This window comes from Artibeus jamaicensis, unplaced genomic scaffold (genome assembly GCF_021234435.1).
Source record: "Artibeus jamaicensis isolate MK-2021 breed Jamaican fruit bat unplaced genomic scaffold, CSHL_Jam_final scaffold_1964, whole genome shotgun sequence".
In the NCBI taxonomy this organism is placed as follows: domain Eukaryota; kingdom Metazoa; phylum Chordata; class Mammalia; order Chiroptera; family Phyllostomidae; genus Artibeus; species Artibeus jamaicensis.
In genome coordinates this window covers 24,688,103-24,715,650 of record NW_026522030.1, presented here as the reverse complement: position 1 = coordinate 24,715,650, position 27,548 = coordinate 24,688,103, and the positions used below count along the sequence as shown (strand labels likewise).

General features: G+C 46.4%; 1 protein-coding gene and 1 pseudogene across 2 annotated transcripts in view; both read right to left on the bottom strand.

Moving 5' to 3' along the window:
* GOLM1 (golgi membrane protein 1) overlaps positions 1–22,021 on the bottom strand; it is a 44,065-nt gene extending 22,044 nt beyond the window's left edge. The window contains exons 1-4 of one of the 2 annotated variants that reach the window (XM_053656242.1): positions 21,879–22,021; positions 9,439–9,495; positions 8,840–8,989; positions 6,815–6,994 (exon numbers count right to left, since the gene is read on the bottom strand). In XM_053656242.1, coding sequence (XP_053512217.1) covers positions 6,815–6,994; positions 8,840–8,968 — 309 coding nt within the window. In that variant the 5' untranslated portion in view covers positions 8,969–8,989; positions 9,439–9,495; positions 21,879–22,021. The remainder of the gene's footprint in view (positions 1–6,814; positions 6,995–8,839; positions 8,990–9,438; positions 9,496–21,878) is intronic. The other variant, XM_053656241.1, reaches the window with a different exon arrangement.
* Positions 22,022–22,511: 490 nt separating this feature from the next.
* LOC119060040 (uncharacterized) lies at positions 22,512–22,590 on the bottom strand (annotated as a pseudogene).
* Positions 22,591–27,548: the final 4,958 nt, after the last annotated feature.

Genomic DNA, 27,548 nt, shown 5'->3' with positions numbered 1-27,548 from the left:
AGGTCAGTTGCTTCCCTCCAGGAATGATACAGCAACTGCATTTCCATTACACACGAAATGTTACTCAAATGATTTTCTTTGCACCACTGCACTATTAATTTATGTATTTTAACAATAAATGAAAAAGCTAAATTTCAACATCAGATAAATGGCTGCAAAAAACCCCAGCCTAGCAAGAATGTCAGAAACAAAAATACAGAAATTGAAGCTCGTTCCGACTTGTGGCAGCAGAAATGAACACAATAGCAGGAAGCTGGGCACTCCCTGGATGAAGTGCTGCGAAGCAACTCGGGATCTTCTCGCTTCTTTCTCCAAGCACATCAGCTATTAGGCAGTTTTTCCATCACGTGCATCCAGGGCCTCCGTGTGGCTACGAAGCAGGCACTAGCCACGAGGATACCCAAGACCTTGGTAAGTCACAGACCCAAAAAGACAGATCGGCCTTTTGACAAGAAAATAAAAGAATGGACTGCCCTACTCTGTGCCATCCTCAGAAGACAACGCAGACTTTTACAAGTGAATCTCTATTAGCTTTTGCCAAGAACTAACTAAAACCTGAGGGTCTGTTTCTACTTAGGCCCCTTAAAAATTTGTTTTATACACACACACACATATATAAACCTAAAAAGAAAAGAGTATTTCATTGGTGGCTGGGCAAAGACTATTTATAACCATACAAATGTGGTGGTTTAAAATGGGACCTCAGGTTTTCTGACACTGGCCCAGAGATAGAGTCTAACTCCCTCCCCTTCCCTGGGGACTGGCCTTAGTGACTCACTTCTAACTGACGCAGAGGAAGGGACCCTGCTGGCCGCAAGAAAAGGTGCCGTGGGTTGTACCAAAAATATTCACGTCCACCCAGAACCTAGAAATGAACCTGTGAAAAACATACTTAGAAACAGGGTCTACGCAGCTGTACTTAAGTTAAAATGAAGCCCTGAGGGTGGACCCCAAGTCCACAGGCCTGAGGAGAAGAGGCAAAGACACGGAGACGCAGAGGAAACGTGGCGGAGAGAGAAAGGAGGCAGAGACTGGAGCGATATCCATGCGCGAGTCGGCGCTGCCACGGACTGACTGCTGGCGAGCACCAGCAGCCGCAAGGGACGAGGACTAGGTCCTGCTGACACCTTTTGTTTTGGAGGGTTTTCCAATACATTTTATTTATTATACTATTACAGTTGTCCCATTTTTTTTCTCCCCATTATCCCCCTCCGCCCCGTAGCCCCCTCCCAAAAGCACTCCTCCCTTAGTTCATGTTCATGGGTCGTACATACCAGTTCTTTGGCTTCTCCATTTCTTATTCTATTCTTACCCTCCCCCTGTCTATTTTGTATCTACCATTTATGCTTCTTATTCCCTGTACCTTTCCCCCATTCTCGCTTCTCCCATTCCCCACAGATAACCTCTATGTGATCTCCATTTCCGTGACTCTGTACCTATTCCAGTTGTTTGCTTAGTTTGTTTTTGTTTTGTTTTTTAGGTTCAGTTGTTGATAGTTGTGAGTTTGTCATTTTACTGCTCATGTTTTTGATCATCTTCTTTTTCTTAGATAAGCCCCTTTAGCCTTTTGCATAATAGTAAGGGCATGGTGATGATGAACTCCTTGAACTTGACCTTATCTGAGAAGCACTTTATCTGCCCTTCCATTCTAAATGAAAGCTTTGCTGGATAGAGTCATCTTGGATGTAGGCCCTTGCCTTTCATCACTTTGAACACTTCTTTCCAGCTCCTTCTTGCCTGCATAGTTGTTTTTTTTTTTTTTAGAAATCAGCTGATAGTCTTGAGGGAACTCCTTTGTAGGTAACTGTCTCCTTTTCTCTTGCTGCTTTTAAGATTCTCTCATTATCTTTAATCTTGGCTAATGTAATTATGATGTGCCTTGGTGTGTTCCTTCTTGGGTCCAACTTCTTTGGGACTCTGAGCTTCCTGGACTTCCTGGAAGTCCATTTTGTTTGCCAGACTGGGAAAGTTCTCCTTATTATTTGTTCAAATAAGTTTTCAATTTCTTCCTCTTCCTCTTCTTTTGGCAGCCCTATGAGTCCGACACTGGAACATTTAAAGTTGTCCTAGAGGCTCCTAAGCCTCTCCTCATTTTTTTGAATTCTTGTTTCTCCATTCAATTCTAGTTGAATGTTTATTTCTTCCTTCTGATACAAATTGTTGATTTGAGCCCCAGTTTCCTTCCTGTCACTGTTGGTTCCCTGTATATTTTCATCTCACTTTGCATAGCCTTCACTTTTTCCTCTATTTTGTGAGCATATTCAACCAATTCTGTGAGCATCCTGATTACCAGTGTTTTGAACTTTGCATCTACAGGTTGGCTATCTCTTCATCACTTAGTGCTATTTTTCGAGCTTTGATCTGTTCTTTCACTTGGGCCATATTTTTGTGTGTGTCAGTGGTACCTGTTACGTAGTAAGGGGTGGAGCCTTAGACATTCACCAGGGCAGGGCAACCCACATCACTGCATTGTGGCACTGTATGTGCGGAGAGGTCTGAGAGGGAACAGTGCCACTTCCTCGGCTCTCGGCTGGCTTTCAGTCACTTCCTCCGCTTCCCACAAGCAAATTAGGCCCTTCTGGTGCTGATTCCCTGGTGGGTGGGTTTGTGTATCTTCTAGGACCCCATGGGTCTCTCCAATGAACTCTCTGTGAGGCTGGGAGTTTCTCCCACCACTGAGACCCCCACAGGGTTTTTTCAGTTGGAGGTTTTGAGGCTTTATTCCCTGCACTGGAATCCTGGGTTTCATAGTCTGCCTCACTCCAGTTGTTCCTCCTGGTTTATCCGCACACACATGTGGGACTTCCTGCTCTGCCGGCTGCCACCTCCCCGGCCCTGGTCCTCCAGCGTGGCCTCGCCTGAGTTCTCTCCGCCCAGCTCCCCGACTCCGCCCCTCCCACTGGTCTGGATGAATGTTTCTTCCTTAACTCCTTGGTTGTCAGACTTCCATACAGTTTGATGTTCTGGCAGTTCTGGTTGTTTTTTGTTTTTAAATTGTTGTCCTTCTTTTGGTTGTGCAAGGAGGTACAGTGTGTCTACCTATGCCTCCATGTTGGTCAATAGTCTCCTGTCTTCCAACATCTTGGATTTCGGATTTCTAAGTCTTCAGATCGTGAAAGAATACATTTTAATTGTTTTAATACACCCAGTTCCTCCTGGCTTGCTCCCTCCCTCTCTCTGTCAGGGTGCTCAGCCTGGGAACCCAGCACCCACGCTTCAAGGAAGCCAAGCAGCCATGGAAAAGCCACATGTAGGTGCTGCAGCTCCAGCCCCACTGAGGCCTCGGGTCACTGATCACCGACACATGAGGAAGGAAACCTTCAGGCAATTCTGCCCCCGCCTTCCAGGTTCGCAGGCAGTGACACGGTATGGAAGAGACACAAGTTGTCCCCACTGAGCCCTCCCACAGAGAAGACACATGAGCAAAATAAATGATGTCTGTCCTGGTTTTAACTCACTATGTTTTGGGGTAATTTGTTATGCGGCAAGAGATAACTGAAATAATACGCGTATGTGTAGCCTGTCCTCCCGAATCAAATGAAGAACTTTGCATCCAAAAGCTACTCACCTACACCAGTTAGCTATCAAGGTAATCAACTAACATTCCTTTCAACAAACATTTATGAAGAATTCTCTTATCACGAACGGTGCCCCTGATTTTCTGCCTCTGAAGTAGTTGTCTCAACACCCCTAAAGTGATACTGCATCAATAAACCCAAAGTTCTGCGTCGTTTTTAATGATGTGCCAAACCTAGAAGTGGTCAAATATGTTCATCATTTAAAGACCCCCCCCTTCACACCCTAGTTTTCATGGCACACCTACCCGCGCCACGATGATCTGAGAACTTCGAACACGGTGCCCGTGCTTGTGTGTGTGGTGGTGTGTGTGTAACCTTTAAAATAGAACAACCCTACATTCTCGGAGGCCCACCGCCCAGAGGATCTGACCCAGTGTGTTCTAAGAATCTGTGGTTTTGTTACTAGCAGAGCAGAGCGACTGCTCTGAAACAACTTCCGTAACAAATTAGTTCGAACCCCAAGACCGGGATAAATGGCAGGTCGGCCTGCTGAGCTGAATGACGGCCGCACACCGCACACTAGCACCAGCGGGGGCTCTCGGAGGGCGCACGGCCGCCGAGCAGAAGTCACACGGCCGAGGAAGTAAGACCTGGACACACGTCTGCCTGCCCGCGGCCCCGCCTGTGCCTTGCACCCCCACCACAGGGCAATGGGAAAATCCTCCTGGAACTAAGGAACTTACACCCACCCCCAAAATGAAAGGAACTTTACATCACATATCTTAAAAGTTAAAAACTCTCAATGTAAAGGGGACTTACATTCTTTTTCAATGGCTCTTTGACTGTTTTCCAAATGTAAATTTTACCTCCTTCACTGGAACTCTTTGATTGCTCACATGCACCAGAAGATGTTTATTGTGACTACAAGAGCCTCCCTCCGCTTGGGTCCCCGAGCAGCTCTAAATGTGGGGTTGGGGTGAGAGGGCTCCGACCCCCCATTATGCCCCCTCTGTTCAAACAATAAAAATAAAACAGGGAGGGGTGGGGGGGAGGCAGAAAACTGTACTTGAACAACAGTAAAAAAATGTTTAAAAAATGTTTTTTTTTAAACCCATAAAACAAGCACTGAGAGCAGAGGTCAAATAGTCACCTGGTTTCTGGCTAAAATTAGTTTTCCCTCTTGTTTCGTTCTACATGGGAAGATGCTTTTAAGAAACAGCCAGGCAGTCATGTTTTAAAGAACTCCAAGTTTGGCTCTTATCTCCACAACAGACTGCAGTCACAGGAACCAGCATTTCTATCTTAGGACTCGCCTGTGGTGATGCTGCCTCACCAACCACATTACCGGAATTCTCTAGAACAAATGGTTCTGTGCGGCACGTCCTGAGGATTCTGCCCCCATGACACGGGAAGCCCAGGTATCCGTGTTTCACAGGGGACCGGAGCCCCACCAGCTCCTACCCAGGTCGAGGCGGGTGCCCGTGGGCAGAAACCGCCCTGCACAGCCTCTTTCCTCCATCCCCCTAAAACGTGCACCCACACGTTCCTGCAACACACCAACACGACCGGAAGTCTGGAGTAGGACAGAGATCAGTCCAGAGTTTCAGACTTCATGGTCCTAGTAAAATTTCAGGAGCATTTGGTAGACTCATGGCTTTCAAAAAAAAAAAACCAATGAAGACACTTTAAAGTAACAACCAAACACCACACAGAAACAGACACACACCCACACTATCTTCCATCACTACTATTTCAAAGAGAAAAAAACTAAAAACGAAAATGTAGGATGGCCAGAGGCTCAGAGTAAAACACAATTCCCTCTAAGGAAAAGAAAGTTAAAATTTCGGGTAATGATGGACATGCACACGGGCTGGAGAGGCAGGGAGAGGCGGTAGACCTCCTTGCTCTTCCTCCCCCTTACGGACCTGAGAACCTGCTCTGGCGCGTCCCTGCCGCGTCCCAGACCGGCTTCTCCAGCCTCCCACTGAAGTGGCCATGAAGCCGCACGAGGGCCCATCTCAAGCCAGGCCCTCCAGGGAGGTCCTGCCAGCCTCTCCTGGGTCCCCTTCCCCAGCCCAGGGTCCCCCAGTTCCTGTCACACTCTTCCTTCCTAACCAGGCAGAGGACCAAGGCGCCAGAGACATTCTCTTGTACATCCTACAAATCCAAGATGGAATTTCTGTAAACTCCGTACCTTGAGAATAAACTCTACTTCCTCCCAAAAATGTGCTTTAAAGGGGTTCCATCTGTGTGCACCTGTGCGAACTGTCGCGGTCCTACTCTATTCAGTTAAAGAGGATTTCACAGGCACAAACAATGTCACCACATAGGGGAAAAGTAAAGAGAAATCAGGAAGTACTATAATAGCCTTAAAATTGGAACAATTTCCCAGGGGGAAAAAATATACATTTATGAATATGGGAAAGTACTCAGCAAATGAAAAAAAACAGTATTTCTCATATTTTTATACCAGTTAGGTAAGAAAACTCCAAGGCCCTGCCTAGAAGTGGCTCATTTTCTGAAGGACTAGCCACAAGTCATACCAAAATGAAGTCCGCCTTCAAGGTAATGGATCTCAGGATACAACCTCTTTCCAATAAGCCAAATAATTCAGAGACAGGGGTGCACGCATTAGTAAGAGCCACATCCTTCTAGGTAATAAATAGCCATGAATCTGATGCCCTTTAGAAAAGAAGACATTAGTACTTGCACCATTATACAAATTCATAAACAACACAGCACAGTCGACCATCCCTAAGAAAAACAGAAAACACCAAGACAGATAAAGCTTAGACATGTTAATTAGCAGGAAACCCCTTTTTAATCTGCGTAGGATCTGATTACTTTTTTAAACTTAAAATCCAGCGTTCTTGAGTCCCCTACTCTGTTAGCTCTTATTCAGAGGTCTGCAACTCTTCCAATGCAGGAGACATAACGAAGGCACAAATGTTATTCTCCTTTGAGACGTAAACATCCAGCACAGGCCTGGTATAGAGCTGGGACTTAACACGTTTGTAGGCAGTAAGAAAAAAAACCAGCAGGAGGATAAATCTGATGCTAAGATAGTTCTTTTGCATTTATCTCATGTATCACCACCATTGCAAAGGCTTTTACAAGAAGCCCACCCAAGGACTAATGGGCAGATGGGATGAGATACTCAAAGCTTCATCAAGAGGCTAACTTCATACATTTACGTAAATACAGACAGGGCCACTTATCCTCCCATCGAGAAGAACTGGACAGTGTGTAAACCAGTATTGGGGACAGACGGCAAAAGACAACAAAGCAGGCCTTGCCTTTTCATCCTGGTGCAACTTGTTGACGCTCTCCATCTGAAAGTTGTGGCTGGACTGGATTTTGTCCAGCTGCTCCCGCTGCTTCTCCAGCTCGCCCTGGAACTCGTTCTTCTTCAGCTCCACGGCGCCTCTCTCGGCGGCCGCCCTGCGGACCCTGCCTTCCAGCTCCATGATCTGCGTCTACAAGGACACCACGGTGTAAGGGCAAATGTCAAGCCATCCCTGCGGACCAGACCATCGGAGCAAAGAGAACACAGGGCACAAAGCCGGCAGCAAGCCTTACACACACACACACACACACACACGCACGCACGCACGCACACACGGCGTGTTCTCAGGGCTCTGTCTTTAAAGTCAACGGTATAGAAGCTACAGCAGGTTTTTCTAGAGAAACCGTGTGGAAGCAACAAATATGTCTAGACTGCATGTCTCCGTGGAAACACCCCCACACCAGGAGTTTGTGAGGTTTAAATAAAATAAGTACATAAAATGCCTCACGTTTTACCTGCTGTGAGCTGGTGCTCAAATATTTAGTCCTTTTCCCCACTGACGGAGCAGCACTTAACCACCCCTCACCAGACAAAAGCTCTAAAAGCAGATTCAGTTCCCCAACCGTGGACACCAGGCCTGCATCGGCAAAGAAAGTGGGCTCCAGCGAAAGCCCCCACAAAGGCACTACCCCACCGGTGGGGGGAGCAGAGCAGGAGAGGAGGATGGGACGCTCTGGCGCACTGGCGTTCCAGAGCCCCAAACTCTAAAGTCAGACAGACCGGGCAGGAATCCCAGCTTGCCCGGTACTTTACCTCTCTGTGCCTCAGTCTGCCTACCTATGAAATGGGGAAAATAAAGTCCCAACCGTGTAGAGCTGTGTACAAACGATGATGATCTATACAATATACTGTTAAAGAAAAAAACTATTCTAAAAAAAAACAAAAAAGAAAACACTATTCTGATGCTTATTAAAACAGTACAGAAAGCTTTCTTCCAACAGGGGTCATGACTGCGGCAGGAGGGGAGAGCGACTGTGCTCAACTCTGAGTGCGGCAAAGACAGCAAACAAAGCGTTACAGCCAAAGAGCGCCCGCACGTGGAAAGTACTCAAAGAAAACATCCAGGGTAAGGGGATTCTTGCTAAAGGCTTCATTGAAGAGTGGGGGATGAGGAGCTTGATCTGAGATGGGAATACTCAGCAGGATTTTCTGCTGAGCCTGGGCTGGGCAGGCCACAGACAGGAAGGGTGGGAGCAACATGGAGGCCCACTTGTAAAGGGGGCCCGAGGAGCCTGATTGAAGTTTGGTCAAGGAGCGTGTCTGTCCTTGCTAAGCACTGCCTGACCCACGACAGGCAACAGGAGGAGGAAAGCTAAAGTATTACAATAATTAAGCAGTGATTATAAAGACTGGCACCTTTAAAAAACCATTTCTCACACCCATTCTGCAACCTCCTTTCCATCAGCAGAGTCTGGTACCTAGTATGACGGGAGGATGCGAACAGGTGTGGTCAGTGCCCTTCACCAAGTGGTCTTCCCAGCATCGGCCCAAACAGCTCAACTCAAACTTCTTAACTCACAGGAAAAGCAGAGAGCGATGGCCTGGCAGCAAGCCAAAGAGCTCACGAGCGGGCCTCCCCCACCCAGGAGCAGAGCTGGAGTGGACAGTCAGGGCCCAGGCAAGCTGCGGGCACACACGGGGCCCCAGGTTCGCATTACGGGGAGCACACACCCCTGAGCGCAAGGCCTCAGGGGGCACTAAATTCTAACCCCTGGGACCCCGTGACCCAGCAGTTTCAATACCCCACAGGGGTGTCCAACCTTTTGGCGTCTCTGGGCCACACTGGAAGAAGAGCTGTCTTGGGCCGCACTTTAAAAACACAAACACTAACAAAAACGGATGAGCAAAACAAAAAAAGGTTTTAAGTAAATGTACGATTTTGTGTTGGGCAGTATTCACAGACATGTGGCCCAGGGCCTGCAGGTTGGCACCCCTGCTATGACAGCCATACAAACGAAACAAACACACAAAACACCTGGAGGTCCACGTTCCGGGAGCTCGCGATCCAGTAGTTGAAGCCCAAGACAATGTTACTGGCCACCAGGGCAGCCAGCACGAAGGGCGGTGACTTCATGGTCCGACGCCCGTTTCCCAGTCCCATCATCTCAGAGGCTGGGCTGAGAATCTGCCAAATAAATATGAATAGACAGGCTTCAGTACCAGTGCCCCATGCCCAAAGCAGGCGACATCCACTGTCCCAACCAACGGGAAGGCGTCCGGCCCCAAAGCGTGACTGGCGTCTCCTCCTTGAAATGTGAAGCTGCCGAGAGAGACGGCAGGTAAGCAGCCCCCACAGTGGGCAGCTGGACTGGCCCCCCAGGGCAGGCTCACAGACCATGGGCAAGTAACAATTGCTCTTTTGCATCTGTTTCCTCATCTGTAACACGGAGACAGAATTACTAAGGGTACCCGGCTAAAGCCTTTCTTGAGCAAAGCAGGAAAGCACCCTCCCCCCAACACACACACATTGGGAGTGGGAATGCGTTCTGTGCAAGTCAGGGACAGACAGGGCCTGCAGGCAGAAATGAGGCCGTCACCCTGGCTCCCTCGTTTTTCGCCCTTCAGAGCCCTTACCTGTGCAACCGCAGCACTCGAGCCACACGGCACAGTTACGCAGAGAAACCCACACTCCTTTAAAGAAACAGGAATACAGCTTATAAGAGAGGAGCCATCCATCTGGTTCACGGCCTTCAAGTCAACGCTGGGTCTGGCTGGATCCCAGCACTGGTCACCAAGGACAAAGAAAGTCCACTTTGCCAATAGGCTTTTGCTGAGTGGGATAAGCCAGGACCTCATCAGAGGGAGGGCAAAAATCACTTTTATGCCCAGTCAGGCCAGCAATGGAGGAGGAGGAGGAGGGTGGGGTGAAAAGAGAAGGGGGTGGAAGGGGAGGAAAGACCACCAGGCACATACCTTTTAAGGAAAGTGTTTGTGAGAACACAGAGAAGCTGACAGACTCACTCACCCTATGGGAGATGTCCTTCTTAGCACAGGCATACCCTGTTTTGTTGCTCTTTGGTTTACTGAGGTTCGTAGGTGTTGCATTTTTAACAAATGGAAAGCAAAGCCCTCCACCAGCAAAAAGATGGTGACTCGCTTTCTTGGAAGACTTGCTTTACTGCGGTGGCCTGAGATGGAACCCACAGTGTCTCCGAGGCACGCCTGCACCAAGACGCAGGTCCCACTCCTCCGCTTCCAATTCTAAACGGACTTAAGGCAGGGCCCAGGTGTTGGTGTGTTTTAATCTCCCCAGGTTGTTCTAATGTGCAGCCACTTTTCTCGATGTTTCTTGGTGCATTTGCAAGGAAGTAAGGCCACTGGCACTGTTCTGCACATGTCATGAATCCCTTAGTAATACATCTTGTCTCCCTTTTCCTGGTAGCACGCTGTAGTTTGCTCTGTTGTGTTTAAGGGGCTGACTCGGGCACCACTGTGCACCAGGCCGTACTCGGCCAGCTCCGAGGGAGGGCCAGCGGGCTTCCTGGGCTTATTCCCAACAATGCAGCCACAAACGCTCTTCTACATCATCTGTACCTGTGTTGGCAACGTCTCATCCAGGGGTACAGTCCCTTATCCCCAATTCAGAAATCCAAAATGCTCTGAACACACAAAGGAATTTTTAATCACACAGCCGGCAACAAATCCTGACCTGCAATCAGATCAAGGTCTGCCCAGAACTCACCTGAAGCTACTAACTAACAATAGTCCTGACCTTTCGCCCTTCACGTGAACATTCACGTATTTTGCGGCGGGAAGATTGCTGTTTGACTATGAGGTGCTGCTGCAGATCCTCCCAGGGTTGGCACATAATATATAACAAGTGCATTGTGTTACCTTCTGAATTCTGAAAACATTCTGAGTTCCAAACACATCTGGCCTCCAGGGGTCCTGGAAGGGAGGGTAAAACCAGCAAGGAGCCGACTAAGCATGAGGTGCTGACCAAGTGCTTCCAGTTCGGGGGCTCGCTGCCGCCTCCAGCAGTGCCAGGGCGCATTCCCAGCCCATACTGCACAGCATGGAATGTCACTGACAGCTGTGGATAAATTTCAGTATGTGGAATTGCTGGGCCAAAATATATATGTGTTTCACACTGATGGCTCTTATCACCTCCAAAATAGTAAGCAAATTACAAAAGGAAAAAAATCCCTTTACAGTGGAGAACCCTAGCAGACACGGCCTGAGTAGGCCATGTGGTCCAGATTAGCATCAGCAGTAAGGAGAGACGAGAGACGTCAACATCACCGACCACCTGATAGGAGGCACCAGGAGAAAACTTGTGAGGAACTCAGATCGAGGGCCGTGGTACAAAACCTCTGACCGACACTCTCTGAAACCTGTCAAGTTCATGAAAGTAAGGAAAAGACTGAGGAACTGTCACAGACTTAACAACTACACGGACACAACTCAACGCGAGACGGCATCCTAGACAGGATCCTAGAACAGAAGACCCCTGGGGGGGGGGGAACTGGTGAAACTCAAATAAGTTATGTGCTTTGGTTAGCAAGAGAGTGCCAGGGTTCATTTCTTTAACTTTTTAAAAAAGATATTATTTACTTCTTTTCAGAGAGAGGGGAAAGGAGGGTGAAAGAGAGGGAGAGAAACATCCACCGGTTGCTTCTCCCACACCCCCAACTGGGGACCTGGCCTGCAACCCAGGCATGTGCCCTGACTGGGAATCAAACCAGCAAACCTGTGGTTCTCAGGGCTGGCATTCAATCCACTGAGCCAAACCAGCCAGGGCTAATTTCTTTAATTTTGATCAATGTAAGGGGAAGGTGGGTAAAGGATATATGGGAACCACCTGTACTAGTTTTGCAACTCTTTTCACAAATTAAATTTCTAATGAAGTTTTGATAAATCTTACCATGTTGGCTTCCAAATCATTTCCAATAATTAACCCTCCCATCAGCTGCATGAGAATTATTTGTTTTCTTACACAATAACACATAAACTTTTTAATGTCTGGCAATCTCATTAGTAGTGATATTTAAAAATACATTTTTTCAGTTACAGGCATAAATGAAGATCTTTTCATTCATTGGCCATTTGTATGTTCATTTTGGTGAAAGACATTTTCATAGTTTCTGCCCCTTTTAAACTGGAGTGTTCATCTTACTGATTTGTAAAAGCTCTTTGTATACTAAAGATAAACTAATCTTTGCTCTTTCATTAAATAATTTTTTCTCAATTTTCATTTATTCTTTGACTTTCTCTGAAATTTTCTGCCCATAGTTTTTGGTGGTGTTTTTAAAATAACCTACTATCCCATGGCTGGTGTGGTTCATTGGTTTGAGTGCCAGCCTGCAGACCGAAAGGTTGCTGGTTCAATTCCCAGTCAGGGCACATGCCTGGGTTTCGGGCCAGGTCCCCCAGTGGGGGCACGTGAGAGGCAACCAACTGATGTTTCTCCTGCCCACCAATGTTTCTCTCCCTCCTTTCTCCTCTCTCTAAAAAACAAATAAATAAAACAACCTAATCTTGTCAATCTTTTATTGCTTCTGGATTTTATTTAGAATTAGAAAGACATTTCCTACTCTGAGTTTCAAAATACATTTACACATATCTCCTCTCAACATAGTTATGGCTTCATATCTATATTTAAATCTTTCATCCACTTAGCATTCCTTTTTAATGTAAGAAGTAAGAAATACAAAAAAAAAGGCTTTCTCTCTCTCTCTCTCTCTTTTCGGTAATGGCTAGCCAGTTCTTTCAGTACCCTTTATCAAAAAACCTATTTTTATCTAGTGCCTTGAAAGGCTGTCTTGTTCACACACCTAATTCCCTAACAATATAATTTTAGATGAGATCCTTCAATGATCTTTTGTTGTCCCAGCATATATAAGTTAGTGGACAGGTGTACTTTTAAGTCTGGAAACAGAACATGAAGTCAGTTCGGTCAGGTCTCACTTCAAGGGAAGTGTATAGATGACTGTTTAATATTCTCCTTCCTTTAGCCAGTCAATAAAAAATTTATTGAGCGACCATGAGTCAGGAGCTGTCTAGCACCGGGCAGCTCAGGGCAGTGTTAAGAGAACAAATACTGAAACCCAGTGGCCAGTGTCAGATCCTGGTCCCACCTCTTCAGAGTCACAGGACCCACCTGTACCTCACTGCCCCCACCTGAGGTTTATTGTGAGGTTCTGCTGAGCTATGGGTATGATATGAGAAGTGCTTAGAATCACATCTGGCACGCGGTAATCGCTCAGCAAATGTGGAGTATTACCATGATTAGAGGTTGGAAAGATGCGTAACAAATTATTTCCAGATCTAGGCTTTTCGTATTTTATAAGGACAAGGTGATGAATGTTTTCTTCCCAACGACCATTCTACTGAATAGAAGCAGCCGCCTGCGTTCCTCCCACTGACGCTTCTGTACTTGCAGCAGTTAACTGCACCACCTGCAGCTGACTCACAGATGCTGCGGCAAACACACGTCCAGTCTCGGAAGCCCCTTGCTGTGACCCAGTGGGCTGCTGGCCAGGGGGGGTGTGGCTGCCCAGAGGGCTCGGTTAGGAGAGCCCTGGGCTCCCAGTGGACACAGGGCTGCCCCGGTAAGAAGGTAACCACGAGGAAGGAAGGGCCAACACTCACCCTTCAGCCCTGCAAAGCGCCCACCACGGCCTTGCAGGACTGTAGAAACCACTCATGCTGAATATAAAGGGCAGTTAAGGGTGAGAAAGGACAAAGACTGAAGATGACTGTGCGCAGTAATTCAGAGCCCGAGTTTAAGCTGTCAAAAGTATAAAGGTTCTCTTTCCCCCGCCTTAAATGTAATATATGTGCACAGAGAGGGTGATGTAAGTGAAGAGGAGGTGAACTGCATCAGAAATATTAGCATTCACTGTGACTTAGGCTTCAGACTATGTTTTGTCTCACATCTGATTACAGGCATCTGATCATACTAAAAAAATGATTCCCCTAAATCGAACGCACTCTGAAACCCCAGGCTTCCCTGCAGTGGAAGTAGTGTGTCTGCATTAAAAGTCTCTTGGTAAATTGGAAAAGCCACAAAACACTGCAGATTCTTCCTTACTGGCTTAATTTTTAAAATTTGACCTTCTAGGTAAAATTATTGCTGGCTTCTAAGACAAAATTGTTTATAAGAAAATACAGACCTCTAATTACTTTTTAACAGAGAAAAGGCTTTATGAAAATGGGCATTCTGACAAGTGCATCAGTCGCTTGACCCTCCTAGTCAAATACTTTTTTTCTTTTCATTTCCTTCTTTTCACATGGGGTTTTAAATCGTACGGGCAAGTATGTTTGAGCAATCAAACCAGATAAGCTTGTTTGGCTCGCATCACCACCTCGGGACACTGTAGGCGCAGCGAGGCTCCGGGCAGTGGGGCAGCTGCACCTTCGTTCCTTCTCAGGAAGTGGCCTCACCAGGATATCAGATTGAGTGGCTGCCAGCGAGTCCAAGGAGCAGAGCAGGAACTTCAGCAGTTCGGGCATGAGCAAACATGAGCAAGCCAGCCTGAGGGCACTCCAGCTCAGCCCTGGGGGCTGTGAAGGACTCCGTCACTGACATTTTCTTGAGGGTTTAAAACATTTAAACTTCGAGAATGTCCCGTCAGCAGACCAAGGCCCTCGGGCCACGGTTGGCCTGTTCCGTAAATCCAGTTTTACCAAACACAGCCTGCCCCTCTGGTGAGCGCTGCCCACAGCTGCTTTCTGGCTGCCGGGCAGAGTGGAACCGCTGAGACAGCGCTCTCACGGGGTTACGGCCAGGGTGGAATCAGGGAAAAAATTGTATCTGGCCCCTTAGAGAAAGTTTGTCGACTCCTGTTCCGAACCAAGAGGGTTTAAATCACCAAGTCCATTTGTTCTCCTTAAATTGCTTTCAAAACTTGCTAGGACATACACAGAATCTCCTCCTCTCACTTCCCCAACCCACAACTATCATAAACATCACATTTTCCCCAATTCTGGAAGCTGCTGGTTTCTAAATAGACGATGTTAACAGCAGGGTGACTACAGTTATTTATTTAATACTGTACCGCCGGTTTGAAAGTAGCTCAGAGAGATCTTCAAAGTTCTCATTGCAAGAAACATTTTTATGACTGTATATGGGGACAGACGTTAACTGGATTCATTATGATCATTTCACATTATACGCATGCACAACTACTGAATCAATACATGGGAAACGAATGTTAGATGTCAATTATTCCTCAATAAAATTCTTTTAAACTTTAAAAATTAATGTGCATATTTAGTGTTATATAGTGAAAATACCCAAAAAAAAGCAGACAGATGAGTTAAAATTCATGAGGGGAACCAAACTCTACCCTGTTTTTTCCAGCCCTTGGCATGTACTGAAGAAACGCCACCTCCCACATGCACACGCAGACTACACCTCGGCAGGAGCTCCCAAATCTCCTCTCCCCTGCAGAGGTCGGCAAACCGCTGCCCAAGGACTGCATCCTGCCAGCCACCTGTTTCTGCACACAGCCTCTGAGCTGACGTTTTGTTTTTTTATCCTCGCCCAAGGCCATGCTCCCTGATTCTAGAGAGAGGGCAAGGGAGGAAGAAAGGGAGAGAAACGTCAATCAGTTGTCTCATACACCCCAAGTGGGGACGGAGCCCAAACCCCAGGCATGTGCCCTGACCAGGAATCAAAACCACGGCCCTTCAGTTCACAGAATGACACTGACTCACAGAGCCACACTGGCCAGCCAGGGCAGAGCTTAGATTTTAAATGGTTGGGGTGGGGGGGAGGGGGAAATCAAAAGAAAAATACTTGATGGTACGTGGAAAGTACACAAATTGAAATTTGTGTCCAAGAATAAAGTCTTATCAGAACACAGCCATGCCCGTTCATGTATTCATTGTCCATGGCTGTCGGGCCACAAGACTCTGAGCAACTGTGGCCCTGCCTGCCCCTATGGTCTGCGGTCCCTGGACCAGCAGCATCAGTATCACCTGGGATGTCAGACATGCACGTTTTCCAGCCCAGCCCACACCTACCAACTCACAGACTTAACGAGGGGCTCCCAGCTGTTTAAAAGTGCTCTGGGTAACTCCGATGCAAGCAAGGCAAGCCTGAGAACCACTGTCCTCTCTAGGGTACCCTGGACAAGTCTGGCAGTGACTTTTGTTCTGGCTGCGCTCCTTTATTTTCCAGAAGCAGAAAGGCATGTTGGAGAAACATCTGTATTCCCCTACTGTCTAAGGGTTGAGTTTGGTGTGTTATGCCCCCCTCCACACACACCCAGCTCTTTTTCGGCCTTTGGTTTTATTCTTCTTTGTCTCGCACCTCCCATCTGTGCCACAAACATTTTTTCTCAAAACGTATCGACGACTGGCTGCCCCAGAGAAATTGGGTTTCCATTTATTTCTCTATGAAGTAAAGAGTAACCTGAAATGGACTCCATCTGAAATAACTTCTCAGCCTGAGGTTCTTTTCTCCCTTTGGGCATCTCAAAGCCACCGTGTGTGGGGGGATAAAGGTATTTATTATTTAATCAGCATGGACTGTCACCAAGTCCAGAGCAACACAGCTTATACAGGACCCTCTCCCACAATGACACAGAAAAAATGGGGAGGCCCTGGCAGGGTCGCTCGGTTGGTCAGAGCAGAGCCCCAATACACCAAGGCTGTGGTTTTAGTGCCCGGTCAGGGAGTATTACAAGAATCAACCAATGAGTGCATAAATAAGTGGACAATAAATCAGTGTTTTTTTCCCTCCTTCTCCCTCTCTCTCCCTCCCTCTCTCTCTAAAAATAAATAATACCTGGGTGATGTGGCCCAGTGGAACAAGCACTGGCCTGCGAATCAAAGGGTTGCCAGTCTGATTCCCAGTCAGGGCACATGCCTGGGCTGCAGGCCAGGTCCCCAGTTAGGGGGGCATGAGAGGCAACTGCACACTGATGTTCCTCTGCCTCTCTTTCTCCCTCCCTTCCCCCTCTCTAAAAATGATAAACATAAATATTTAAAAAGTGGGGAAAGATAAGGAAGAATCCATCAGATAAATAAGATGTGATGGGCTAGACTCCCCAGTTCTGATAGCACTGAAATCAAAGAACTATAGTCAATTTTTTTCAAAGTCACTCATTAGTTCATAATTTTCTCTCTTCTAAAAACATGCCAAGGCAATACTCTTAGATACTGATACCAGCCAATGACTCATCTTCCAGTTCCAGCCCAAATGAGCCTGAAAAGACGGCAGCCCTGGCTGTTCTCAGGTGGAGCAGAAGAACCACTCGGCTGAGCACAGGCAGCCCACAGTCCCCTGAACAATACAAACATGATGGTTTTAAGTTTAGAGGAGATTTGTTATGGAGCAATAGGTAGTCAAAATACACACTGTCAGCTGAAAAAAGTTCCCAAAATATTAATAATTATCACACGATCCCATTTTTGCTGGAAAAATTTTAAAAACACTCTCAATAAATGAATAAACAGCAAATGTCTGTGAGGAAGGGTACATACAAGCCATGGTGAGAGAAGAGTGTATAGAGAAGAGGAGGAGATGAAGCTTTCATTCTTACTTTATACAATCTTTTTCTCCTCAATGAGCATATTTTTAATACAAAAGCCAAAGAGGAACAATAAAACATTAGGATGTAAGGAAGGTATACATTGGTAATATTAGCAAGTTTTGAAGCTGTATTTCTAGCATTCCCAGGTTAAATCAAGGTATTTTACAGCTTCCCCTAAAACAAAACTATCATACCACAGCTATGTTCATGAAATAGAGGACAAAAGGGAACTCATTCAAACAGATTCCCAAGCTCTCTTCTGTGCTGGAACCCATCACTGGGGACCACACGGTTGCAAAAAAAACATCTCTGTCCTCAAGGGGCACAAGGAAGACCCAGGTCCCCACCTGGACTGGGGCAGGTAGACACGCGGTCAGAGCCAGCACCCATTTTCAACTGGGCGTCCTGCCTGGCAGCTGCTCACCCTCTCCCAGCCCCTGCAACCACCCGCAAAGGGACAACCGTGGTGCGTGTCTCCTCAGGCTGGGGCCGGAGGGCCAGAGTTAAAATGAGCATTTACTTGCTACAAAGTACTTACTTAACTGAAAGGACCTTTTTTCGTCTCAACGTGCTCATTTTAAAAAACAGGGAGAGATTAATTGTACCTGCCTTCATGGGGTTCTTCTGATAATCAAGTGAAAGAATCATCTGAGACTAAAATAAGGAACCAGCTGCCTACAGCGGAGTCCGTGCATCCCACCGGGTGCAGGAGATGCTCCACGGAGCTGGGGACGGGCATGTCAGAAGTTACATTTATTTTTATCCAGAAAGAACAGCAGCAACTGTTTTCGTGATATGACTATCACATAAAATAACTTAAATATATATCAGTATGTACTGATTATGCTAATTACTGTATAGTATGTTATATTATGCTAATTTTATTACACTACTGTAAAATACTAACTGTGCTAATAAAAGTAGAAGATGACTCTGCGTTCTCACTGAGTCTTTCTGTCCAAGGTCACACGTCATCAGCCCTCAGAAGTGCCCAAGGTGCTCATCTGCCTTCAGGACTTGCACAGTGAGGTGCGTTGACATATGACTAAACACTATGCAGAACACGAAGCTTTAAGATTCCTACAAAAAGCACAAAGTAGTTATACTAAAAAATGCAAGCACAGGCAAGCACAAACCCAGCATTGAAGGTGCGTGGTTCTACCGGAGTGAGGTCTGCACGTACCACATCAAAGAAAAAACTACGCTCCGGCCCTGACTGCTGTCGGGAAAAGGGAAAGGTCACCAGTTTGATTCCCAGTCAGAGTCTGTGCCTGGGCTGCAGATTGGGTTCCTTGGTCAGGGTCTGTTAGAGCGGTAGCTGATAGATGTTTTTCCTCACTCTTTCTCCCTCCCTTCCCCTCTCTAAAAATAAACAAAATCTTTTTAACAAAAATCAGAAACACTATGATCTGATACAGAGAACAGACTGACAGCTGTTAGAGCAGAGAAGAGTTGGGGGGCTGGGTGAAAAAGGTGAAGGAATCGAGGGAAAAAAACTCTCACAGAAAACAGTATGGTGCTTACCAGAGGGAAAGGGGAGTGGGTGGAGACAGAGAGGTTGAGGGGGGAGGATAAATGGTGAAGGAAGGACACTGGATTTGGGGTGGTGAACACACAATATGCCTGAAACCTACATAATTTTATCAACCCATGTCACCCCAATAAATTCAATTTAAAAAAACCAACAAACTATGATCTGACCAGAAACAGGGCAAAAATACTCAAAATTCAGGGAGTATTTGAAATAGGGTTTTAGTTCCAGTTATTAACAATTAATCCAGCCCTAGGTGTAAATTAGGCCTTGAGATACAAGCTAACTCTAGCACATGGGGAGAGCTAACAAGGTATTCAATTCAGATATAACTGACAGATAACATTGTGTAAGTTTTAGGTGTCTTAAATTTATTTTACTAATGAGAATGATTTAAAAAATCTGGAAACCACAGCAAACTACAAAATATGTCATGGTAATCATATTACATAGTATTTTTACATATATGTTCTTCCTGTCAGGCACTATTAATGTTCAAAAATCTTAGCTGGGAGGAAGTATTATTGGTATAGCCCTAAAAGGTTTGAAATGAAAATAAGATCAAAATGTAAAAATCTGAAAATCTGAGGTGTGCTTTTTTCCCCCCACCCCCTGAAAGTGTAGAGAAATTTGTGTGTGAAGCAAAGTGGACTCTGGGAATCTAGGAAACGCTTCTTCAAGCCAAGTCTCTCTTTTATTAAAGTCTCATCAGTAACTTGAAAGTCCACAAAAAAAACTACCACAATCAAAGAACTTTGGGGGGGGGGGGGCCAGGGGCGGGTGGAGACAAATGAAATACCACTCACACTTTCTTAAAGTAAGAGCAAAAGCATATCAAGACCATTCTTTCTACTTCTGCAATTTTTTTTTTAACATTTAACAAAGTTTTCCTTTGGAGGGGGAGGAGAGATTGTTTATGAAAAAAGCAGCATTTTTTCTTACCCCAATTATTGATATTATTTAATAATATCGTTGAAAACGAAATTTATTGTTAGGTCACTGAAAAAGAAATTTGTCTCTTCCTAAAGCAACTTATTTTCTAAAGATAAACACAACAATAATAAGCTGAATTAAAGCCCAGGGCACAGGGACTCTTATCCCTCATCCCAGTCTCCCTCCTCCCTTCCTGGTCCCTCCAGGCAGTTTCATAAGGGGGAAGGGGGAAGGGATGGCTGGCCTTGGGGACCACGCTGCCTTCCACCTCCCTTTCACTGAGTGCCTGTCAAGGAGCCTTAGTGCCCTGCTCCCCACAGCCTGCTGGGTGACACCCTCGAACTCCTCCCTGCAGCGGCAGCTTCCCCAGGCTCTGCCCAGCTACCTTGTGCCCCAGCCGGCACACTCACAGGGTGTCAGGTTCGGCAAAGCCCTTCCTGCTGAGGGAAGTGGTCAACCACCCTCCCTGCCCTTTCTGCCTCACCCCTGAAAACATACGTAAACCCAAAATCTTTGCATCCCCCATCAGTAACTGGACCAGCAGCTAGAAAGCAGACGGCATCCTTAGCTCCTAGTGGCACTGTCACTGCAATCTGACCCCCCCACCCCCAACACCCCTTCCTCTCATCCTTCGTCTTTCATTTTTTAGCAAAACTGATGAAACAAACGTGATCACCTCACTGTAGGAGAACAAAATAACATCTTGAAGAGCTAACCTTTTCCTTTAAACATCTTAAAAATTCAATGTCTTTTTAACCACTGACACTCTAAAAACGGAGTTCTGGCCTAAGATGAATGTTAGCAAGTTACTGGCTTGTATTTACAAATAAAGTTATTCTCCCCAAAACCACAAGCTTAGTTTTATCTTTTATGACACAAGAAGGACCTAGACTGCCCTAGGGGACCACAAGGTCCTCCAAGAGATTACACTGCTCCCCAGGTCTCATGCTCCAATTAATTCATAAACACTAAAACTGGCTAAATTTGAGTCAATCTGACGGCCATAAGCCAAACAGAGTCACTCTGGAGCTGTTAAATATTTCATCAGGCTGTTGGACATCTTAATAACCCACGCTTAGGAATGTTCCTCAACATTTGCGTAATTTCAGGCTGTAAGCCCTTGGAGACTCCAACCAGACAAAGAAAATCTCAAAAAATGGTGAAAGCCACTACAAGTTTGTTAAAGCAAATTTAGAAATGGGACATATGAAAATGTCTAGCATCATCATGGAACTCCGAACAATAATTACTCTGAAATTCCACTAAAAAATATTAATCAAAACAGGTATTTTTTCCCACTTTGTTTTAAAAAACAACAACACATTAAAACTAGTAAACAGGATGTGAAATATAAAGAGTATATAAAGCCAGGAAACTATTTTTACAGCAGAGCGAAAGTTTTGTAGACCCTTCACACAGCCAGTGGTAGAAAATACAGGAGGGGACCCGGAGCATCCCTAAAACGGGTTCCATCTGGTCTGCAGCAGTGCGGTCCCAGGACCTAGCGTCCGGCTCCCGGTCACCTGCCAGGACACGACCGCTGCCAACGTGTGTGCACCCGCCTCGGGCCGAGCTAGCCGAGGGCTGGGAGGTGGAGCGAAAACAAGGAGGTGAGGTAAACGGTGCTGCCGAGCCCTCCTTCCCTGCCTCGTGCCCATCACGCCCACAGAACTGGCACTAGGGCGACTTTGGGGATGCACGCTTTTGACTTTAGGTGCCAATGCGCGTGACCAAGCTAAGAACAAAAAGAAAGGCCCCAATCGTCCCAGACTGGCCTCTGCAGGAGCCGGGAATCCTCGCACGACCCCTCGGCGCCGGGAGACGGAGTCCAGGGGGCCCGGGAGACCCCGAAGCGAAGGCTCCGGTGAGGAAAGGTGCAGAGCAAAGGCGGAGCGGACTCCAGGAAGAGGCTGCTGCCCGGGTGTGAGCCGGGCGGTGTCTCCCTGGACCCACACGGAGTCCCTGGGGGGGTGAACCCCAGACTCAGGAAGGACAAGAGAGTGAAGGCGGCCAGCAACCGGGCGGCGACCAGGCGCGCCCGCCGGGGACACGCGCCATTCACTCACCTCCCGCCACGGCTCGGGTGGCTGCTCCCGGCTCCGGTGGCTGCTCCCTGCTCCGGGGCCACGCTGCCGCTCTCTCCGCCTGCTGGCCTGGCGCTCCCGTCCGCTCAGCGCGCCTCCGTCCTCCGCAGCGGCAAGCGAGTCCCCGCCCCCTGGCAGCGCCCTAGGAGGCGGAGGCGGCGCTGCGAGCGCCTGGAGGCAAGGCGGGTGCCGCTGGGGTCGCGCTGCTGCCCCTACGCGGGCCCGAAGGTGCACGCTTCCGACCTGCGATCGCCCCTCAGTGGAGCGGGAAAATCAACACTGTGCTCCCTCCTTGTCGCCCGCCCTTCTCAGCCAAGGCCACTGGGCGTTCCTTGAGGACACAACTCCATAGCAGAAATTGAGTGGTCCGGATGCTTCTTAAAGAAGCGCATAGGTGGGACGCAGCAGCAGAGCTAAGGGATCTGGAGACAACTGTCCCACACCTCTTGGTCACCAAGGAATTTTCTGGAAATCAGAGCCAACCACGCCCAGCCCCAGGCACCTTGCCACATTCCAGCCTCCTTCAGGGGTCCAGGCCCCAAACTGGCCACATTAGAGGAACCAGTGAAAAACAGATATGGGGAGCAGTGGAGGGTAAGGGGGGGGCGACTGTGCTCATATATTTTTTTTCAATTAGCAATAATCGCGCCTCGGATAAACCTCATTGGCTATGATACTGCTACTGCGCAAAGCTTCATAATTTTTTTTTAATTCCACATCCTTTCCCAGTTGGCCATAATCTCCATCCCGACCCCACCCCCACACCCCGAGATTGTTCTCTCTCAAACTGTAATTTTTTAGGCTGTGACACTCCGACTACTTGCCACAGATAAAATGAAGACTACTTGGGCATAGGAAGTTTGGAAAGCACTGTCAGGTCATACCTCCCTGAGTGGATGCTACAAAATTAACGTCTTACAGGGGTCCTGCACTAGAAAATTCTAAAGCAATGGTTCTTAACCCTGACCGCATTGGCCAGAGGTTAGGATTATCTGGGAGCTTAATTTAGAGTATTCAGATGCCAGTTTCCCAACTCTGGAGTTGAGTCCAAACACTGGTATTTTTGTTTGTTTTGAAGGGGTGTTCAACCTTTTGGTGTCTCTGGGCCACATTAGAAGAAGAAGAGTTGTCTTGTGCCACGTGTTAAGTATATTGGGACACATAATCACACAAAAAAATCGCATAATGTTTTAAATAAATTTGGGCCACATCACAGCCATCCTGGGCTGCATGCAGCTTGCAGGTTGGACACTCCTGTTAACTTCCCAGGTAATTCTAACATATGGCCAGGTCTGAGCAAAGTTCTCATAGAATTATCTCTTTTGGAACTTACCTAGCCCCCATTTCTGGGGTGGGAACCCCTTCCTCTCAGCCCTTACAAATTCCAACAACAGAAAGATAAATAGGGAAGTACACAAACCCCTAAGGGTATGCTTACAGTCAAAATTGTTTTCAACCTGAACAACAACTCACCTTGAAAAGGGTGGCCAAGATAACTTATGACCACCTGACCATAAATCTCCTTAAGTGCCACAAAATACTTTTATGAGCCATAACCTGCCGAACTGAAGTATGAGCTGACAATAATTACCCGTTTAGAGTCACATTCTACCATGTTCCAAAGCAGAATTTTCACTACTTACTGTTAGACAGTTACCTGGTCAGACCAAAGGTTCAAAAGCTGAGGGTGTGTTGGACATCAGCCATGACTTCTCCAATTATCTGACTTGTATCACTTTTCTCTGATCTTCTCGTGACCTGAACTGAGCACATCCAGGGTTGGGGACAGATACATTAAATTTTGCTGGCCCTCCTGATCATGTGTGACTTCTTAGATTGGTAGACCATCACTTTCATCTTATTTACCTCTAAGTAGGTCTCCATTAATACCTCTCATTCATCAGCAACTAAGTCAGCAGTGACTAAGCCAGTGGTTCTTTTTACAGAACAGGTCTGTGTGTCTAAGTAGGAAGGCAGCAGCTGGTTGGATTAACTACACCTTTACTGAAGAAGAATTAGTCCTTTTCAAGTTCCATGAAAACCTTTATGACAAAATTTGAACTTTTTTTTTAGTGATTTTAGAGGGAGGAAGAAGGGAGAGAGAAATATCTATTTTGTTGTTCCACTCATTTATGTATCTATTGGTTGATTCTTGTATGTGTCCTGGCCAGAAATCACACCTGCAACCTTGGTATATCAGGACCACCCTCTAACCAAGTGAGCTACCCAGCCAGGGCCTCAGAATTTGGAATTTTTAAGATGCAGTTTTATATAAACATATATACAGCATATATAAAGATATAGGGTCCAGCACAAATAACACTTTTTTATTATGAAATCATAAGCATATAATTCTGTAACATTACAATATCACGCTCAGGTACACCATATGACATTTTAGGTGAAATGTTTAAGTAAAAACTATAAATTAATACACCCATATTATTACCCTACCAATGACACTCAAGCAGGCCTTGAGTGCCAGACTGTGTATATTGCACATGTAAATATTGGGTTTACATTCCTTATAAAGTTTTCTATTTCCTCAAGTCTTCTTACCCAGAATATTTAGTCTAATCAGTTGCCGGTCCTAAAAATTCAACTGGACAGATTTTTGATTAAATGATGTACAAGGGGCTGTGGTGGTGGGTGGTGGTAGGTGGTGCGGGCAGCCATGTTTTGTTTGTTCACTATCCGTTCCCTCACTTGCTAATGACTCCTGCTTTTCAGACAGGAAACTTCCTGTTCTCCAAGGGATGCAGCCTTGTCTTGATAGGACTGTCAATCAAAGTGATGTCCTCTCCAGTTCAAGGGCAGGGGCAGGGGGTGGGGTGCGGAATCTTGTATTAGTTTTCTATTTGCTGCCCTAACAACTTACCACAAGCCTAATGAGCTAAAAACAGCACAATTTTATAGGTCAGAAATCTCACCAGCTGCATTCCTTTCTGGAATCTAGGGAAGACCCATTTCCTTGTCTTTTCCAACCTCTTGCGGCTACCTGCTTTTCTCGGCTGTGGTCCCCTTCCTACATCTTCCAAATCGGTAACATCTTTCTAATCTGATTCTATATTCATATCTCTCAGATCCATCTGGGAAAGGTTCTCCACTTCTAGGGACCTTTGTGATTATATTGGGTCCCGTTCAAGTAATTCAAGATAATCTCCCCTGGGACTTCCACCAAGACGGAGGCATAGATGGAGACACTTTGCTTCCTCACACAACCAAATCTAAAAACGATAAAGTTTTAACAACAATAAACACAACCAAACCACAGAAAATAGAATATGGAGTACGAAAATAATAAACCGCTCAGCTAAACTGGTGAGAGGGGTGAAGCCAGCAGCGGAGTGGGTTGGGCAAAAAAGATCCCCCGACCTGGGTGGCGCAAAAGCAGCCGAGGGCGCGGATCCCAGGTGCAGGGTAGCTACGGGCGGACCCAAGGAAGGCACTGCAGGGCTGGCTGTCTGAGGTAGCGCATTTGCGTGCAGATAAACCAGTGAAGAGAAGTGCATTGAGACAGACCACGCAAGCCCCAGGGCAGGTCAGCGGGCTCTCACATTTGCGCTCAGATAAACAGGCAGGGGCGAGTGGTGAGGCGGACCTGGTGAGCGGAGAGGGCCACCATTGCTCCCTCTCTGACCCCGCTCCCACATACAGTGTCACAAACCAGCGACCTGGGCAGGCCCCGCACTGGTGAACACCTAAGGCTCTGCTCCTCACAGGCACAAACAGATCAAAATATGGCTCAAGAACAACTCAGAGCCCCAGAGCCAATAAATCTAAGCAATGAAGAAATAGCAAAACTTTCAGATGCACAATTCAAAACACTGGTGATCAGGATGCTCACAGAACTGGTTGATTTTAGTCACAAATTAGAGGAACATATGAAAGCTAAACCAATGGAAATGAATGGAAATGCACAGGAAACCAATAGTAATGGAAAGGAAACTGGGACTCAAATCAAGGGAGCAGACCAGAAGGAAGGAAAAAATGACCAAACAGAAAAATATGAAGAAACAAGAATTCAAAAAAATGAGGAGAGGCTTAGGAACCTCCAGGACATCTTTAAACGCTCCAACATCTGAATTATAGGGGTACCAGAAGGGGAACAGTCACGAGTGGAAACCTTGTTTGAACAAATAATAAAAGAGAATTTCCCCATTCTGGCAAAGGAAATAGACTTCCAGGAAGTCCTGGAAGCTCAGAGAGTCCCAAAGAAGTTGGACCCAAGAAGGAATACACCAGGGCACATCATCATTATATTAGCCAAGATTAAAATGAAGGAGAGAATCCTAGAAGCAGCAAGAGATAAGGGGACAGTCACCTACAAAGGAGTTCCCATCAGACTGTCAGCTGATTTCTCAAAAGAGACCTTACAGGCAAGAAGGGGCTGGAAAGAAGTATTCCAACTCATGAAATCCAAAGACCTACAACTAAGATTGCTCTATCCAGCAGAGCTTTCATGTAGAATGGAAGGACAGATAAAGTGCTTCTCAGAGAAGATCAAATTCAAGGAGTTCATCATCACCAAGCCCTTATTATATGGAATGTTAAAGGGACTTACCTAAGAAAAAGAAGATAAAAAAGATGAACAGTAAAATGACAGCAAACTCACAGTTATTAACAGCCACGCCTAAAACAAAAACAAAAGCAAACTAAGCAAACAACTAGAACAGGAAAAGAATAACACAAATGGAGATCACATGGAGGGCTATCAGTGGGGAAGTGGGATAGGGAAAGAGGGGGAAAAGGTGCAGAGAATAAGTAGCATAAATGGTAGGTAGAAAATAAACAGGAAGAGGTTAAGAATAGTATAGGAAATGTAGAAGCCAAAGAATTTATATGTACAACCTATGAACATGAACTAAAGTGGGGGAATTTGGGTGGGAGGGGGTGTGCAGGGCAGAGGGGAATAAGGGGGGGAGGGGCAACTGTAATAGCATAATCAATAAACTATATTTAAAAAAAAGAAACAGGACCTTCAACTGATCACTTGCAACATTTGCTCAAGATACGAAGTGTCAGGAAGGAGCTTCTTATGTGAGGCATTTGACTCCTCCCTCAGGCTAGACTAGGCACAAGCCCTCTGGTCTCTTTAGGAGGATAAGGGCACTCATTTTAATCACGCTAGCACCATGGGACATTCCTGCATGGAGATGGATGCGGATTCTGACCAGTGGTGTCCACAGTGTTGTGGATGCGATGAACAAATTCACATGGACTGCAGGAGTCCTGTGGAGAAAAAGGGATGGCATGGCCACTCTCTGAGTGAGAGAGCACCCAGACTTTTGCCTGGACAGGCTTTTATGGCTTTTCTGGGAGCATTACCTCAAGGAAGGTCTTCATTCATCATTCTCAGGCAGAAATGATCAAACAATAGATAACATTCAGAGAGCTATGAGGGCTTCTTCTGAGTCATGGTCAGTTAGCTAAAGGGCCATAAAACTTTGGGAAACAAACTCACTCATGCTTGGATCCTTATCAGAAAATTGAGGGTATTAGCAAAGCAGGTTTCATAGGATTTTATGCATTCTTTCTTAGGCCTGATTGCCCCGGGAAACCTACCCTTTTCAGTACAGGGCCACACTCATTTCTGGCATTATTTCAGGCTTAAGTCAGGCAGGGGAAGTAAAGCAGCCAAGAGATTAGGAG